The sequence below is a fragment of the Lupinus angustifolius genome, chromosome LG17, assembly GCF_001865875.1.
Source record: "Lupinus angustifolius cultivar Tanjil chromosome LG17, LupAngTanjil_v1.0, whole genome shotgun sequence".
NCBI lineage: Eukaryota > Viridiplantae > Streptophyta > Magnoliopsida > Fabales > Fabaceae > Lupinus > Lupinus angustifolius.
Genome location: NC_032025.1, coordinates 3,565,665 through 3,586,217, shown reverse-complemented (window position 1 = coordinate 3,586,217; position 20,553 = coordinate 3,565,665). Strand labels below are relative to the sequence as shown.

General features: G+C 31.3%; 1 protein-coding gene across 2 annotated transcripts; it reads left to right on the top strand.

Annotated features, from left to right (window-relative positions):
• Nucleotides 11,519-19,933, top strand: LOC109331677 (conserved oligomeric Golgi complex subunit 6). Of its 2 annotated transcripts, XM_019566328.1 has the most exons (12): nt 11,519-11,825; nt 11,911-11,963; nt 12,667-12,814; nt 12,903-13,010; nt 13,802-13,869; nt 14,092-14,215; nt 14,493-14,639; nt 17,045-17,308; nt 17,406-17,690; nt 18,112-18,258; nt 18,996-19,513; nt 19,728-19,933. In XM_019566328.1, the coding sequence occupies exons 1-11, from the start codon at nt 11,601-11,603 to the stop codon at nt 19,488-19,490; spliced, it is 2,064 nt and encodes a 687-aa protein (XP_019421873.1). In that variant the 5' UTR covers nt 11,519-11,600; the 3' UTR covers nt 19,491-19,513; nt 19,728-19,933. The 2 variants fall into 2 exon arrangements, with proteins under 2 accessions (XP_019421873.1, XP_019421872.1); XM_019566327.1 differs by lacking the exon at nt 19,728-19,933 and having other exon boundaries at nt 18,996-19,622.

Genomic DNA, 20,553 nt, shown 5'->3' with positions numbered 1-20,553 from the left:
TCACCTCTGTCCCTCCACTCACCTCATCATCTTTTATGGACAAATATCACATGTCACAAATGGTATTTCGTTCCCTCTCCTGAGTCAATTAAAATATTTTTATTTTTTTCTTTTATTCATATTGTAATATGTAATTAGTTTGAGATAGAAATGATACACCTAGGGATGGCAAAATGGGCTCGGCCTGATGGGTCAGCCCGTTCGGATATGTGTTTTTAGCGGCTTGGCTTAGGGTTTTAGCCCAAAAGCCCGTATTCAACCCGTTTTGGAAGCCCGTTTTTTAGACGGGTCATGGAGGGCCGGGCCGGGCTGGCCCGGCGGGCCAACATTAAGATTAAAGTTCATTTGTATATCATGTTGCTCATTGCAATTAAGATTAAACTTTTACAATTTTAACTTATGTTTGGATGCTTAAGCATATAATTCTTATTTCTCTTTGTAAAATGAACATTTAATATCTCATTATGTAGTTATCTATTATCTTCACTCTTATCCAATTATTGTACTTGTTATGAGATAAAGGTGAAGTTTCACTGATAATTAGGGGTGTTTGAGTCAAATTTAAACATTTAATTAATTGAAATGAAAAATTGGAAACTCAAATAGAACTACTGATTTTGATTCCATTTGGAAAATTAATTGAATTCGAATGAATTTCAATTTATATTTTTAATGTAGTCGAATTCAAATTAAATTGAGTAATATATATATTTTATTGTGGTTGATTTATAATACAATAGTTCTGATTCTTATACACTTTTTAAAATTTATGAGTTATAAGCTCTATTGTGAACTGAGAGTCTAAAAGTTTAAGACTATGGTAGTTTATTGTTTAAAATTTACAAGTTTTGTACTAATACAATATGTTATTATGAGATTGTGTCTTCGTTTGTGATTTTTTGTTTTAAAAGACATTTATGAATTGTTTGAATTATTTATTTTTGTCTAAAAGCTTTAATGTGTGTTTTGAAAAAGAAAACAAAACGGGTCAGTCCGCCGGCCTGCCAGCCCTGCCAAATATGGGGCGGGCTGGCATTTTGAACCCTTTTAACAATAAGGGTCGGTCCGGGCTGGCCCATATTGCCACCCCTAGATACACCTTTGTGCTACAAACAATATAGTTTAATCATATAAATTTAAACTGTATAGTATATACAATAATTTTATTGTAATATATGTATATATATACGTGTATAATATACTTTAATTTCGATTGTCATATTGTCTTTGAAAGTTAAATGAAGCATAACTATATAGTAATGTGATATATACTCCGGTCTCCAATAAAATATGACATTATAATTTGTATGAGAGAAGGAGGAGTACCCGAGTTTACATATACTCTAGCTCAACTAAATTAAAAACGAATTCTTATGAGATTAACTTATATAAGCCTGAAAATTTAGTATATGTGTTCTGTAACCGCCATAAGTGGCTTTAAAAACAGTTAATTAGTTTATTTGACAAAAATAAATTACTTGACTATAATTGACAAAAAATGACTTGTTTTACTATTATATTATATATATAGTTGATACATATATTGTCGCACCATAAGTTGAGGAAACACATCAATTGTTCTTGTTCCATGCATGTGTCACATTTCATGTGTTACTGTTTGTGATTTGTTAAAAAAATATATTAAGTTAAAAAAATATATTAAGTTAAAAATTTAATAATTAAATATTTTTTGACTAATGAAAAATATTAACATATAAAGTAATACATTTTTTTTTGGAGAAGAAGATGTTCATGCATAAGTTGCTTATAAGTTAGTTGAAAAACTCATTTTTGTTTGTAGAACACATGGTTGACCAAAAATAAGTTCCATGAGTTTGACATTTGGGTTGATTGCTACTACTTGTCAAAACTTAACATTTTTGAGCTAGTAAAAAATGGTTGAAATATACTTGAACTTATTCATTTAGAATGTAAGATTTCTTTTTCACATAAAATATTTACAAAATTACAAACCATATCAGAAAAGGGAAAAAAGTAGTCTTCAATTATCAAGTAGAAAACTATTGGTAAAAAACCTACTTTCTGTCTTTTTCGTTTGCCATTACAAAATTTGGATGTTTACATCATTAATTACAATAATAACTTCTTTTCAGTGTTGACCTCTTTCAACCTATAAGACACCAGCACCATTGATTGATAACAACCTAGTATCTTCATTGGGTTTAAGACATTAATGATAATGTTAATATCTTGAATAACCTTGAGTGGAACTACAAAAGACAAATTGATGATATATACATAGTTGAAAAATATAGCATGTTTAACCAAATTAAGTGGCTGAATTTAATTTCCATCTCAATCTCTTTTTTTATAACACTTATCTTTGTTGTGCATTGATCTCTTTTGATAAGCTCGTTTGTATTTGGTTGTGTGTATAAAATATAAATAAATACGATATAATGTCATTTAATAACACATTTATCAAATTCTGATGTGACACAATAATTGATCCAAATCATTTTCTAATTTATAACAGCATCTAAATGACTGATAATTTATTTTATCGAATGATGGAGAATAATTTCAACTCTCTTTAACATTCGTTTAATATATTTTTTTCCAAACAAAATATTATCTTCAATCGTGCCTTAAAAAATGTTATCTTATTTTCGATCTTTATTTATCAAATGAGTAAATAAATAAAAATGAATATACAAAGTTGCTGGTTCACAAGTGGTCAATCGATGCTTTACTCCCATTTTTAATTAATGTCTAACACAGCTAGATGCTCCTAATTGTGATTTTCAATTTCACGTGTTAAGATAATTTTGGAAAAGAAGGAAAATGGAATTCCCACAATTCAACAACATAAAATCATATTCGTCTTTATAAATATTACATTGTCTTTTAAAGTTAAAATTTTAAAGCATAATTTCCTTAGCAAAATAAGAAGCTAAAATGGGAATAAAACATCAGAGTTTTATTAAATAGTTAAATTTTAAGCCATTTAAAGGAGTAATAAATTTAATCTAATTACTTTATATGATTTTTTACCTTCTTGTATAGGGTTGATGTTATGAAAATCCTTTAAAAGAAACTTGAAAATAACAATATTCATATTTTATGTGCCTTTTTTGGGTACCAATATTTTAAGTAATTTTTGGCCCATGTGTTTCCAATATATAAAACAAAAATCATATGTGTCAAAATAATTTTGTTTCTTTATCTCAACTAATCAATTATAACGTTGATTTAATGATGTAAGGTTTCACTGAATTCATAAGATTGAAGGTTCGATTCCTAGGAGTAACACTTATTAGGATGAGCAACAATGAACCCCGAAATAGAATAGTTCCTTACAAAAAAGGTCAGGGGATACCCTTGTTAGTAAAAAAACTAATCAACTATCATCATGTTAAATTTAAAAATTATCTTAATTTTTATTTAATACATATTTATCAATTTTATGTTGGTGATATTAGCATGTAGAGGAATGGTATAACATATTTAAATTCGAATATATAAACGTTAGTTCCTTTTTAAAGCAGGAAATGCCCATAAATTCTGATTTGAGACAATAGGAGGGTCCAAAAAAAAGATTAATATAAACAAAATAAAATATCACGAAGTTATGGCGAACCGAAAGTTTTTTAATTTTATATCAGTTATATTTATAAACTTTAAATATTACATTATTTAATTGTACATATTCCCTATGATTTTTATTGACAATATTTTTTAAGTAAGGGAGAGACATCACAGTTTGGCGTTTGAATCTCATCACCCACATTATATATCATGCAGTTTTACAAGCTTTCTTTAGGGTATAAATTCTTTTACACTTATGGATCAATTTGGATCAAAATAATATAGAAAGTATAAATTAAAAGAATATTTATTTTTCCATTGAAGAGTATAATCCAATTAAACCTTTACAACGATGCTTCTATTTTTATATGATATCAAGCCATCACAAAAAAGCTATAATAATCATTCCTTCTCGGTCCCGTTTTCTTTAATTTTCATGCCTTTCGGTTATTTTGTTCCTTATCCTATGATTCTGGTATCAAAGATATTTTACTACTCATTAGATAAGAAGAAAATTTGGAAAAAATTATTTGACATCATTAATGAGTAATTGATCTCAGTATCTTAGCAATCAAAATATTATAGATTGATTAATGTTACGTTATGCTAGTGAAGACCATACACGATAAAGTGATTTAATTGCAAGGGAATATTTTTTGAGTGGGGAGACATATTCAAAAGGAATCCTTCATGCATGTAACAATTGGAGTCATCAGAAGCTTTTATACATGTTGATTCCTTAGAATCTACTAACTAGTTCCATCATGTAGTAAAATCTGTCTATAAATTGATCAATTCGAATATTACCGGATGATGTATGCTATAACCATGACGTGTTGCTCTCTTTGGGAAAGTATGATCAAGATGGTGTTTCTTTAATGTCATGGTTATGCATGATGTTGATGAGTATTCCAAATGTGAGTTAATTATATAGTGGAAAGGCCTCATATTATGTTACAGTAGATGAATTAAATATTATATACATAAATGATTCATAAATCTAATATTTTAAGATTTTTGGGTTAAGGTGTCGTGACAAACTTATTCCACTTAGCACATGAAAGGATATTTTAGTTCATGGAAATAATTTCACTTTGTTTGGATTCCCTAACTCTACTAATCAACCGAATACTGAAGCAATAATTGAATAGGGTATTACATGCAACATATATGGTTCAAATGAATAGAGTTTAGTTTCTTAAATATGAGTTTTTGGTTGATTTTTGTATTCATATATATATATATATATATAAATAATTGTTTACATTAGAATTCCATTTCAACACTCATCCATATTTGATAAATTAATATCTCACAGTGTGGTTATAGAAACTAAAATAATTTGGGTTTACATGCACGAAGAAAGAGTTAAATTGAGAAAAGAAAACATACATACCATCAATATAAAAAATGAACATATGTATTTTTTGGGCGTGTATTAAAGTTTCTCAGCCATAATTGAACACTAATTCAGATTTGCAAACACTATAAATATCAAGGTATTGGTCTAGTAATGTAAAGTCATACTAGATTTCCACAACGACCAAAAAATCAAATGTTCGATTCCTAAGAAAAATATTAGTTCATTACTCATAAGATGACGGATACCTTTAATAATACAAAAAAAAATACAGAATAAATATTTAACCCCTTACTAAACCTAACGATTTGTTGAATGTTATTGTTCAATATTTATTAATATTTTTGCTATCATTAGTAAGATAAAACTACACATACCAAAAAATAGTAAATGTAATTAAGCATAGTATTTTCACACTACTGCCCATATTTACTGTAATTCAAGACAAATCCATTTTACTGAGTTACATCCAGATTCGTTTACACATAATTTAAGTTATACTAGTTACATTTAATCTTAATTATTTATTTTCTAAAGATCCAACAGACCAATACGCAAAACTTAAAAGTTATTTAAAGTTTTATTTCTCTCTCATCACTTATTATACTCACTCGTTTGATCGGTTCGATCTAAGAAAATAAATAACCAAAATTGAATATAATTAATATAATTTAAATTAAATTAAATTAGGTTTAATAGATTATATATATATATATTATATATATATATATATATATAAATAATATCAACAATAATGGAGATGACATGCCACTGAAACTGATTGCGCCACCTGCACTACACTTTTTATCCCATCGCTACTGATATTAACTACATTATCTTTTATTCAAATTGCATTCCTAATTTCTGTAAAAAGATGATGGGAATATTATTAAAAAATTATGATCATGAGTCATCCTACTAACCTAGTGAGGATTCATTGATTAGTTATGTCTTCCTCCCATCTAGTCATACAATTTGATATTTAATGTTTTAAATATTATAATAGTTTCATATATTAAAATAACTTTTTTAATTTATGTTAAATTTAAATTAAAGATAAGGGAAGAAATAGTTATATTCTAAAGAATAGTTTTAAAATATTTTAAAAATAAAAAATAAAACATCGAAATATATGAAAATGAACAATATTTATATTGATACAATTTGAATTGCATATCCTTACTCCAGCTATTAAATCATACTTATATGTTTCATTTTATAAAATGATCATGGTTAATGTTTTGTATGTAGGAATTAACTTATAATTAATGATCTTCAAAAGCATCCATGATCCTGAATCATTTTAGTTGAGTTTTATTTGAAAATTTAAATCATTATTATAGAAAATTATTTCCAAACATCAGACAAACATTTATCATATTCATCAATCCATGTTTTTAATTTGATAAGTTTAATATTATAGATTAATTGTATAAATTAAATAACCTATTTACCTTCAGATAATTTTAGGATAACAGTATATATCTATAAGTTAGCAATCAAATAAGTCATTTGTTGATTTATATTATCTAATTATCAATATATTATAGATGGATTACTAAACTCACATCTTCACTCAATAAGAAAAAAATAAATTTTGTTATATTTATTCATTTCGTTTGACAACTAAGCTTTGCTATCACTAATGAAAAGTAAACTTTAATTTTCAGGGCTAAAAAAGGTCACGAATCATAAAAGAAATAAATTTTGTATGACTTTTGTAAATATTACATATCCATCTAACATTTACATGGTTTCTAAGTGTTTGTTTTCATGTATAAAGATTAAATTAAAAATGTGTAATGTATAAGGATTAAATTAAAAATAGGAGTGTAAAATGTATCTACTGACAGTGTAAAGATTTATACATATGCACTTCATCATTTACCATTCATTTGGATTACATTTTTTTAAAAATCAACGATAATAAAAAATCAATGGTGATGATACAATGACAGTATATAAAACTCATACACTGCTGGTGCATACATCTTTTTCTCTTAAAAATATTCATGTATCTGGATCAAATTTCGGTGTCACGTGTATGTCACACATTGCATTGTAAAAAACATAGCTAAAAGGTTGGGAGCACATATACTACTTTCCTCATGTTTGTATTATTCAATAGGTTTTAGATTGGTCAGAAAAATACTTAATAATTAAATTTTAACTTAAATATTTTTTTGACCAATCATAAATTTATGACACATGAAATAGTATAAATTATAGGACAGCAGATATGTACCTTAAAATGTTGGTGACACTAAAGACGGGCCTATTACTAATAGTTGAATGGGTGAGAACCATTTTAAAAAATTTGCACATGTAAATATTAAATTTAAAATGGGTGACTCATAAGAAAGAATTGTATAGGTTAACCTACAAGAAAATATACAACTTATTTACTCATTTTAAAAATAAATTTATATGGGCTAATTTTAACACAAACTAAATAAATTTTACACCCTATTTTTATTGTAAAAAACAAAAAATATACTTCCAATTTTACACATACTTGAGCTCACGTAACATATTTCGAAGTCCACGTACCTATGGTATACGTGACCTTAAACACTTATGCATGAGTTTGGTCTCGTACGTATTCTGAACTCCACATATGTGTGGTATGGTATACGTGACCTTAAACACATACACATGAGTTTGGTCTCATACGTATTCTAAAGTCCACGTACGTATGGTATACGTGACCTTAAACACTTGCGAGTAGAGACGGATCTGAGTAGCGGCATGGTTGTTGGAATTTTTTTGTGATTTCAACATTTTACCATATTTGATAAATTTACCTCTCACAATGTGATTATACAAACTAAAATAATTAGGCTTTACATGCATGAAGAATGAGTTAAATTGAAAAAAAAAACATACATTCTATCAATATAAAAAAAAATCCATAAGTATTTCCCCCACAACCGTTGCAGGTACGGAGGTTGGGCGTGGTGGTTCGACAATGGTGGTTGGGGGAGTGGCGGGGTTGTCGTTATTGTGGGTGGTGTCTGAACTGGTGAAGTGGTGGTAGAGGTGAGATTGGTGTGGGAGAGTGTGAGGATAGTTTAGAAAGGAAAAATAGTGGAGGTTGAATTTTAGGATGCAGATTTGCTGTCTTATACTTAGTGTCATTCCATGTGTCTTGAATTTATGATTGGTCAAAAAATTATTTAAAAATTAAATTTTAATTTAAATATTTTTTTTCCAATTAATCACAATATCATTACACATGGAATGACATTAAGTATGAGATAACAGATGTACATTCAAACCAGTGTGGGTCAAAATTAAGTAATTAATACTTTTAGAAAAAGTTTTTACCTTTCATATGTTGCAAATGGTAGGTGACTATCTTGTTAAGAACATGGGTGAATCATCTCTAGTACTGGAATGTGAGGTCGAGAATAATTTAATCATTTATAATATTTTTTTATTTAAAATTATATTAAAATCTACATTATTAATTTTTTATTAAAATTGTCTGTTATAGTCTACATCATTAGTACTCGAAATGATCCATTTTCTAAGAATAAATATCACACGTTCCAAAATTATGTCTTCAATTATATTTCATTCAATGAAAAATTGACACATAATAAATTTTTTTATATATAACTTCAATTTTGTTTTCTAAAATTTTGTTGAATGAGACATGGTTTTAAGTTTAATAATATATTTCATTATAAACAAAAGAAAAGAATAGAGGGTGTGGCTTTTGTTTTTTTAGCAGGTTCCTATGATAGGATCCTTATTCCATATAAGAGGGGTAGCGAGGGCCATGCATCAAAGTGGGGATGATGTGTGATAAAGATAATGAAATAAATGACAAGTGACAAATCCCAGGTGCCATTACAAGATTTCCAAACATCATAATCCACACCCAACATACTCATACCTCTCTTGTTTCACCTTCTTAATTTCCATCCTATTTTTTCTTTCATTTTCTTTCCCTTTTTTGTTTTACTTTTTCTGCTTAATTAGTTGTAGGGGTTAGGTGATTTTATTCCTACCCCCCTCACTCACAACAAACTCAATTAAGTGGTAGAGAAAGTCTTGAGACATAATTGCTTAAATGATCATATATAACATAATATAATATTCAAGGGAGACATAGGACACAATTGTGTGTCATTTCGTGAGTGTTTTTAGAGAAAAAGAAAGAGAGATAAAAAGTATAAATAGAATGCACATCTTTGATCTTAGATTTGTTGTTAGTGGACAAGCATATGATAGTTGAAATGATTGTGTGGCTTGAATATATGTACAAAATAAATATACTACACATCAATATATGCTCTAGTTGGTTAGAAAGCATGCGCGCATTGAAGGCACAGTGTTGATAATTATAGTACAACATATAGCACAATCCCCTACTCATTCAGTCATTCTAACGTAAGCAATATTGTTCATCTGCATTCACACGTATATATCCTCTAACTTTGTTACCATTTGACCTACTAGACTTTATCTGATCTCTGTGTGCATCAATGGAGAAAAATTAATGGTGAAGAATAAAAGTGCTAATGGTAATTGTTTTGAGTAAATTAAAAGTTTGTTCGTAAGTTAAGTTTTAAAAAGGAAATTATGAGAGATTATTCAAAAACCTTCAATTTATTTCCAAAACTTAATTCACAACGGAACCTTAAGAATTTATGTCACACAAGGAAGTGTATTCCATTTTGAGATGGGGGAGGTGATTAAAGTATTTTTTTTTTGAACTGATAGTACATAAAAACATAGTATATTTAATATATATCATTGTATATTAGTACATGTGATATTTCTTTTGATCGGTTAAAAATGTATTTAATTTAAAAATTTAATAACAATTTATTTTTATGTTCAATAAGAATGAGTAATGCATGAAATAATACACTTTTTGAGACAGAAAATATAATCTTATTTAATATACAGTATTGGACATGGGTTTCATAAATTATTTTAAACGATGGTAATTAGACACTTTGACTGTAAAACTAATACAGCCGGTCGAATAGAAAATTTATAATTTCAGATTTAGTTCTATACGAAGCATAAATAAATTCTGGTTGCTTTTTAATATATTAAGTGTGATCAATACTTAATACAAGTGTAAGAAGTGTCATAATTATTTTTTAGTGTAATCAAACTCTATGGAGAAGCCACACTTTTGTACTACTTTTGACTATCCCAATATAACCTACACTTATCTCAAATCTCATCTTTTATATATTCTCATTCTCAAAATCATTATATATTATTTCTCTATTGGTTTTAGAATATGTATCTGCAGTGTACCTTATTATATTGAATATTCACACTTTATTTTTTTTACTAATTTAAAGCAATTAACAAAGACAAGTGGTACCTTAAACAATGATTTATTGTACAAGTTTGAGAAAAGATATATTTATTTATGATAAAATATGATATAACAGAAGAAAAACATGAAGTGAAGGACTTGATTCCATATATTTTGTGCAAACTAGCTAGAGAAGCACTAACTCCTGTTCCCTTGCATGGTAGGGCATGATATAATCATTATTTGTAACCCTATGATCTGTCTCTATTATTACTTTATTTCATACACACCATATTTTCATATTCTTTCATATGTTAGTTTATGTGTACAGTTTATCTTTGTGATTCACATGGGGTTTGAGGCTATCAAATATGTAGCCTATAAAATCGTATAACATTTGAATGCTAGAATGATTATTTGGTTACTTGTAGAAGAAAATATATTTTGTATAGCGTTGAAAATAAACATTCAATATTTTCAAAGAAGTGGTGGGAGTTCCTCTATTTTGGATTTTCATTGTTCTATTTTTGTATATGATTTACATTTTGTATATTAATATGTTTTTATACAAAAATATATTTATTTTAAGAGGAAAAAATGTTTGTATCAACAGTATAAAAGTTTCATATATTGTCAATTAATTATCTATCATATAATTTTAATCATTACTAACTTTTTAGAACAAGTAGTGCAAATAAATAGTCATTGTATATCAATTTTTACACTAACACTATATACATATTACATTTTTATTTTAATGTTATAAGTTTATATATGTACTGTCTCACATCTTAAAATTTATCTAGGTTTTTCGACTAATGAAGCTAGCACATGTTATACTCTAGGGGTTAGTTTGGGGTTGAACTTTGGAAGGAAATGAATGAAAATGAGAGGCCTAAGAATTATTTTACAAGTGTATTTTATGGCTCTCAAGTCTTCCATTTCTCTTCTCTTCACTCCAAAATCAAACTCCAAACTAACTCTGAGTAGATATTAGGAATTGTAGCTAATTGATTCTCCACTTCAATATAAAAAAAACCGTATTTATGCCTCTTACTCCATTTCTCCAATTTTTATTTATTGATTACACCCATGTTAATTGATTATTTTCTCTTCTCCATACACATGTACTTGGATGAGTAATGAGGTATTTTAAAAAAATTGTGTCCAAAATTTAGAGAGGGTGTCATAAAAAATAATAACAATTGTAAATTGCAATTTAAAAGTGGAAAATGTAATTAATATTGGGCTTGTTGCAATCCAAATATTGGGCCCTAACCGAAAAAGCCCATTATAACGGTTAGAGCGCGCATGAGTTTAACGAAGGAACAATATTGGAAGAAAAGTAAATGCTTGCCTGAGTCAGATCGAAGATCTGAGTAGAGATCGGAGAAGAAGAAGATAATGGGAACGACGGTGGCGGGTTTAGCACCAGGTCTATCACGGAAGCTGAAGAAGGTTCTAGAATCGAGGATCGACACACCTGATCTTTTATCTTCGCTTAACACACTTTCTTCCTTCTACGACGAGAACACTCCTCAGTCGCGACGTAACCTCCGATCAAATATCGAGAAGCGTGCCCTGTCCATTAATCGTGAATTCGTTGATGCTTCACTTGCTGCGCAATTGGTAATTCCTCTTTCGCTGGTTTCTTCTTATGCACTTTCACCTGACTCTTGTGTTGTTCTGATTTGGTCCTGTTCGGTTCGTGTAGGCTTTGGATAGTGTGGAGAATGAGGTCAATGCACTCGCTGAATGCTGCGACAGGTTTGGATTTCCGTTTCATACTCTCAGTTCGTTGTTGGCAAGTTTTTATAAGCAGTAGAAAGATTTTGTGCGCTTTGATTTCGAATGTTGTTCCGGCGAGCCTTTAATCGAGCTCTGTTTCTGTGTTTAGTAGTGATTTTGAGATGCATTCACTTCTGCTTCTGCAGGGAAGTGCTCCTCATATGGAGCACAATAAGTTAAAGAGAAACGTTGTAAATGATATAACTGTGGAAACCTGACTAATTGCTACTTTGATCAAGGTTTTAAATCACAATTGTGGCCTACATTGCATTTATTGTATTGCTAGAAAATATGACATATGCGGTGGGAGAGACAACCAAAACCACAACATTTTGGCCTCAATTGTAGTTGTATACCGCAATTTAAAACAATAGCCTTTTCATAGTGGCCTCCCACACATTAAGAAATTAAAATTTTATTTTCAAAGGATTCGCTATAGTTAGGAAGCAATGAGACTTGTTATTGCTTGGTGTCTCTAGAGTTCCAATCACTGATGGACCCAGGAATTTTTAGGATGTGGGGATGTATATGTAGCATTACAAATTTTTAGAATTTTGAATTTTGCCACACAGCATATAAAATTTACCTTTGAAATTGACATTTATTTCTGTCAATATGAATAAAGTCTTTATATGGCTAGTCTTTAGATCTCTTGATAAATTTTAGATTTTATATGTTACAGTATTGCGAAGGCTCTGAACAGTTGTAGTGCTAGCACTGGTGACATTATTAGTACCACAGAGAGGCTCAAACAAGAGCTTGAGACTACCACACAAAGACAAGAGATTGTGGCATGTTTCCTACGTGATTATCAGCTTTCCCCTGAAGAGGTTTAGGTTACAGAACTATGATTTTGTGAATTAATTTGTGATACCCGTATTATGTTCTTGCTTACAATTAATCGTTTATCATATGCAGATAAATGCACTTAGAGATGAAGAGCTGAATGAAAACTTTTTCAAGGCACTTTCTCATGTCCAAGAGATTCATGCCAACTGCAAAGTGTTGCTTAGGACACATCATCAGGTAAGCTTCTCTTATCTATCTCCCTTTATATCATATTTGTGGAAATTTATACAGTGTTGTCTGAAATCTGAACTAATGCTTATAAGATTGCGAGTTTACTTAGAACTATGCATGCTATTGGGCAATATTTTCTATCATTGATCTAAGTAGTAAGAGTTCTTCTAGCTGGCTGTTGCTGCAAAATTGGAAATATTAATACAAAGATGAATGTAAAAACAGACTTGCGTAATATCTAGAAATCACATTGTTTATAGTTATTCTCATGGGATTAAGGAAGAAAAAGGAGGTACACATCTCTGGGACAAATGAAAGCTTCATTATTGCTGCATAACCTCTCTATAATCTATGATTGTTTTTATTGGTTAATTTAAAGCAGTTAATACCTATTACTAGAACTGCCCTGGTCCTGATTGTATCCTTGTATGAATACCTAAGAATCCCGTTATGGACAACTCAAACTCCACAACAAGATATTCTGTTGGAGCCTACTTTTGCATTAACTGCAGACACATATTGTTCACATTATATTTTATTGATTCTGAAAAGTATGCTTAATCAGAAGCATCAGTGGGACAGATATTTAAATTTCCACTTTATAAATGATTGGTGCAGCTGTCTTTTTATTTCTTTCTCAATAATTGTTGTATGTTGCTCGCTCGGCCACCAGGCCATCACAATTTTCCCTTAGGATTGATCTTTTTATGGAGAGGTTTTGTTCCTTACGTTCCTCCCACTCTATCAATTTAATCGTAAAATTGCCATCTTGATTCAATTGAGGGATTTCATTGCAGCGTGCTGGTTTAGAGCTGATGGATATGATGGCTGTTTATCAAGAAGGAGCTTATGAACGTCTATGCAGGTGAAGATCCATCTCCTTCAGGATCATTTGGCTAGAGCATGCTTATATTTTTCTTCTCCTGTGATTTGCATACACGTATGATGTGTAAAACTCTGGATATATTGCTTTTATAAATGTCAAAGAACTTTTCTGTGTCAAGTTTTCTTAAAGACTCGTACAAGTTGTATCTTTGTGTCAAGAGCAGCTACTTTGATGATATATATAACATTATATTTCTTCTAGATGGGTTCAGGCAGAATGCAGAAAATTGGGTGACACTGACAATCCGGAAGTTGGTGAACTCCTGAAAACAGCTGTGCGCTACCTCCGGGAAAGATCTGTCCTTTTCAAGTATTGTGCAGAAGAGGTAATTCGTTATGAGTATGGATATAACCAACTTGTTGAAAAATTGATAACTCTTGTTTTTCTTGGGATGAGAAATCAGTCTGTTTCCATATTAGAATTGAGATATTTCATATTCTTAAACAGACTGTCATGAACCATCTCAAGAAACTATGATATTACTGTGGACCTCATGTCGATAATACAATCTGAAGAGTTTTCTTCTTGTCACACTGAAACTTGGATTGTCTGTATCATCATGTACTTGTGCATCACAGATTACCGATTTACTATTTTTTCAGGTAGCTAATATGAGACACAATGCACTGTTTAGAAGATTTATAAGTGCTCTCACACGCGGAGGTCCTGGTGGACTGCCTCGTCCAATTGAAGTACATGCTCATGACCCATTACGATATGTTGGTGATATGCTAGGTTGGTTGCATCAGGTATGGCATGAAAGTGCAGGTTATGAATGCTTGAAGCCACTTTTGAGTGCAGTTCCTCTACCATTATTTATTCATAGTATATCTTCATAGTTAGGAAGCAATGAGACTTGTTATTGCTTGGTGTCTCTAGAGTTCCAATCACTGATGGACCCAGGAATTTTTAGGATGTGGGGATGTATATGTAGCATTACAAATTTTTAGAATTTTGAATTTTGCCACACAGCATATAAAATTTACCTTTGAAATTGACATTTATTTCTGTCAATATGAATAAAGTCTTTATATGGCTAGTCTTTAGATCTCTTGATAAATTTTAGATTTTATATGTTACAGTATTGCGAAGGCTCTGAACAGTTGTAGTGCTAGCACTGGTGACATTATTAGTACCACAGAGAGGCTCAAACAAGAGCTTGAGACTACCACACAAAGACAAGAGATTGTGGCATGTTTCCTACGTGATTATCAGCTTTCCCCTGAAGAGGTTTAGGTTACAGAACTATGATTTTGTGAATTAATTTGTGATACCCGTATTATGTTCTTGCTTACAATTAATCGTTTATCATATGCAGATAAATGCACTTAGAGATGAAGAGCTGAATGAAAACTTTTTCAAGGCACTTTCTCATGTCCAAGAGATTCATGCCAACTGCAAAGTGTTGCTTAGGACACATCATCAGGTAAGCTTCTCTTATCTATCTCCCTTTATATCATATTTGTGGAAATTTATACAGTGTTGTCTGAAATCTGAACTAATGCTTATAAGATTGCGAGTTTACTTAGAACTATGCATGCTATTGGGCAATATTTTCTATCATTGATCTAAGTAGTAAGAGTTCTTCTAGCTGGCTGTTGCTGCAAAATTGGAAATATTAATACAAAGATGAATGTAAAAACAGACTTGCGTAATATCTAGAAATCACATTGTTTATAGTTATTCTCATGGGATTAAGGAAGAAAAAGGAGGTACACATCTCTGGGACAAATGAAAGCTTCATTATTGCTGCATAACCTCTCTATAATCTATGATTGTTTTTATTGGTTAATTTAAAGCAGTTAATACCTATTACTAGAACTGCCCTGGTCCTGATTGTATCCTTGTATGAATACCTAAGAATCCCGTTATGGACAACTCAAACTCCACAACAAGATATTCTGTTGGAGCCTACTTTTGCATTAACTGCAGACACATATTGTTCACATTATATTTTATTGATTCTGAAAAGTATGCTTAATCAGAAGCATCAGTGGGACAGATATTTAAATTTCCACTTTATAAATGATTGGTGCAGCTGTCTTTTTATTTCTTTCTCAATAATTGTTGTATGTTGCTCGCTCGGCCACCAGGCCATCACAATTTTCCCTTAGGATTGATCTTTTTATGGAGAGGTTTTGTTCCTTACGTTCCTCCCACTCTATCAATTTAATCGTAAAATTGCCATCTTGATTCAATTGAGGGATTTCATTGCAGCGTGCTGGTTTAGAGCTGATGGATATGATGGCTGTTTATCAAGAAGGAGCTTATGAACGTCTATGCAGGTGAAGATCCATCTCCTTCAGGATCATTTGGCTAGAGCATGCTTATATTTTTCTTCTCCTGTGATTTGCATACACGTATGATGTGTAAAACTCTGGATATATTGCTTTTATAAATGTCAAAGAACTTTTCTGTGTCAAGTTTTCTTAAAGACTCGTACAAGTTGTATCTTTGTGTCAAGAGCAGCTACTTTGATGATATATATAACATTATATTTCTTCTAGATGGGTTCAGGCAGAATGCAGAAAATTGGGTGACACTGACAATCCGGAAGTTGGTGAACTCCTGAAAACAGCTGTGCGCTACCTCCGGGAAAGATCTGTCCTTTTCAAGTATTGTGCAGAAGAGGTAATTCGTTATGAGTATGGATATAACCAACTTGTTGAAAAATTGATAACTCTTGTTTTTCTTGGGATGAGAAATCAGTCTGTTTCCATATTAGAATTGAGATATTTCATATTCTTAAACAGACTGTCATGAACCATCTCAAGAAACTATGATATTACTGTGGACCTCATGTCGATAATACAATCTGAAGAGTTTTCTTCTTGTCACACTGAAACTTGGATTGTCTGTATCATCATGTACTTGTGCATCACAGATTACCGATTTACTATTTTTTCAGGTAGCTAATATGAGACACAATGCACTGTTTAGAAGATTTATAAGTGCTCTCACACGCGGAGGTCCTGGTGGACTGCCTCGTCCAATTGAAGTACATGCTCATGACCCATTACGATATGTTGGTGATATGCTAGGTTGGTTGCATCAGGTATGGCATGAAAGTGCAGGTTATGAATGCTTGAAGCCACTTTTGAGTGCAGTTCCTCTACCATTATTTATTCATAGTATATCTTCTGTATGCATGCAGGCCTTGGCATCTGAACACGAACTTGTACAAGTATTACTTGACCCAGATGCAGTTGTGGATACTGAACAAACAACTAACAAATTGTCTAATGACTTTGAGAATGGCTCTGGGAAGGCCGAACCTGACTTGATGTTTGTTCTTGATAGAATTTTTGAAGGTGTATGTCGGCCATTTAAACTGAGAGTTGAACAAGTTTTACAGTCTCAACCAAGCTTGATAGTCTCGTACAAACTCAGTAACACCCTCGAATTTTACAGCTACACTGTGAGTTCTCATATCTCTGTTTATTTTCTTTCTTTCTTGATAGTAGTAATCCATCCAATATCTTTATATGCCTTTATGACTTCTTATGGTCTTACAGATCTCAGATTTACTTGGGCGGAACACTGCACTTTGTAATACACTATGGGTACTGAAAGATGCTGCTCAAAAAACCTTTTTTGATATTTTGAAAGGTCGGGGAGAAAAACTTTTAAGATATCCCCCACTTGTTGCTGTTGATCTTTCCCCACCACCAGCAGTGAGGGAAGGGGTATCTTTACTTCTTGAAATTATTGACACCCACAACAGCATGATGTTTCCTGCTTCTGGCCAAAAACCTGCTTTTGATCCAGTTATATCTGCTATACTGGATCCAATAATTCAGGTATGTTTATCTGGTTCCTTCATTCTTTGTAGCCATGGAATATTATTATAAAATTTGACCATGCTTGGTAATATATCGTATGGTTACATACCTACCGTCTTTCATGATCTTTGTGCTTGATTTGGAAGCTTTATTTGACATGACACTATGAGATGATGCTCTGTAGAGAACTGCTGCCCTTCGGTTCCAAGACATTAGACATTGAACATGATATTGCTTGAAAAAATTTGTGCAATTTTCCTGGTTCTTACCTGAACATTCATTAAACATGCCTGCATGTTCCATCTGTGATCTTGTTTTAGTGCTGGGCTCAAGACCCAAAATATTCAATTTAAAGACAGTTCTTAATGCTCGTTATTCAATTTGTGAAGTCTTTTATTGGCTATAATTATAATGAATCATACCTTCCCATTTGTTGCAGATGTGTGAACAAGCAGCAGAAGCACACAAGTCGAAGGGAGCTGGCCACTCATCAAGGAGGAGTAGGATGAGTTCTGACTCTGGTCAACTTACTAGATCATCAGTTGATGCAATCTTGTCAAATAACAGCTCTGCTTCATCCTCACAGGTCCATTCTTGCTCCTTTATTTTATTTTTTCTTCTCTCAGGTTCTTAAAGATATTTGCTGCTTGCTGGATTTTAGGAATTTTCCTTTAATGAATGCTTTCAATTCAAATATTTTTCTGTAGATGTTACAAACTTCATTCCTGTGCATATCTAATTGATTATTAGTTGCTAAGATCTATGGTTATATTATATATACGTTTTTATAATGCCCATGTTGGCGCATGAGACCATGTTTACATAACCATAACCACTCTTGCAATCAAGTGAGAAACTAATTTTTAAACTTTATCCGGAAACATAAAACCAATATTTAAATATGCTGTAATTTTATGAGAATTTTCTCTAAGAAATCCCATGTCATGTCATAAATGTAAAATCATGTGGACTAACAAATTTAGTTTCATATCCCATTGTCGAATGTTTGAATACAAAATTTGAATAATAATTAGTGTATAAGGAATTAGTCTAGTGGTGTAAGGCCCTGTTAGATCTCATAAAGACCAAAAGGTCAAGAGTTTGATTCCTGGGAGCAACACTTGTTGGGAGGAGCAGTCACGCACCCCGAAAGAATTAGTTCCTTACCCATAAGATGAAGGGATAGCTTTGGTAGAATAAAAAAAATGGAATAAATTTAGGGAAGAAAGTAATCAGATGAAAACTTTTGTTTGGATAACTTCTATGCTATAGAGCTTTTGGTTCTGTATGACATTTGCCTTGACCTATGTCATGTTTTGGCAGACTAGCGAAACCCCTTCCAAGATCTTTCTCATTAACTGCCTGTGCTCTATTCAACAACCTCTATCTGGACAAGATGTTGCTGCTGAGTATGTGAAAAGGCTAGGGGCAATGATCGATAATCACTTGCATGTTCTTGTTGAGAAAGAAGTTGATGGGATCTTAAGAAGATGTAATTTGTTAGAAAAGATGCCTCAGTTCCACAATGAAGTTGGGACCCCATTGGCTGAGATGGAGGACACAAGTCCAATCATTCTTTCAGAGTGCTTGAAAGCTCTGTTTGGTCTTATTTTGGGAAGCGAAAGTTCCCTACCTGAATTTGAGATGATGCAGGTTCCAAGGTTGCGTTCTGAAGCTTCTGTAGGGGTAGCAAGGTCACTAGCTGAAACTTATGAGTTGATTTATAATGCAATTATGGATACCAAAAATGGCTACCCAGACCCCAGGTCATTGGCAAGGCATCCTCCTAATCAAATAAGAACCATTTTGGGAATATGAGTTCTATTCATATGTTTTGCTCTTACCCTTGCTCGATATTGTTGTTTATTACGTAAATATCTTTTATGTTTCTCCCTCTCATTTGAAATTGTATTGCTATACAACAATTAAATTTTGTGATATACTTTCTCTTAACTTCCCCGAGATTTAAATATCGAAATTCTATTATTGTTAATGAATAATTATAGATTCTCAACTACTCCCTCTTTTCCTATTTATCCGTTCTCTTTAGAACTCTAAGAGAGTATTAATGATTGCTTTCTAAGTTTACTCTTGTTTAATATTATCTTGAATTTGCATAAGTAATAGAAAAAATTAGTAATCAGAGAGATAAATATCATATTGGAAAGAATACAATAGATTTAATGGAATACAACGTAATCATTACCTTTTTCAAGGGTGTTATTTGTAAATGTTAGAGATAAATGGAGGGAGTAATATCTTATTGTTCTTATCTATTACTATGGAAGACTTGATGCTTCTTTCCTATTATACTAGCTGAACTTTTGTCATTGAATGTTCGAAGAGAAATATGTTATACTAGGGTCAATGTGCAAGAGAAATTTGTTATACTAAGGTCACTGTGCAATAGCTTTTGCCACGTCGTATCACACAAAAAAGTCTTTCATTCTATACATATAAAAGAAAAAAAGTAAAAAAAAATAATGTTTGTTGAATGATAATGAATAAATTTCGTATGACAAAAGGATAAAAATACAGCAATATTTGATTTTAATATAATATTATGATTTAAATGCTTTTAAATAATAAGAGAGATAGAATATCTGACCTGTAATGGTGCCGAGCAGACAGATGAATTGATATGGTTGTGTACTGATTTAGACAACATGCCCAAAACGGAAAGGGAGATCAGAGGAACCAGATAGAACAATTTTGGCCTCGTTCCCTCTTTTAGTTTCAGACAATGCCTTTTGGATAATTATGATCACCTCAATATCAATCCCTGGTTTTCAGCAATCAAAATGATTTGTTATCAAAAGTATGTGTTAATCATCTCACAAACTAATATAAGTGTTAATTAAAAAATCCAATATTTGGAATT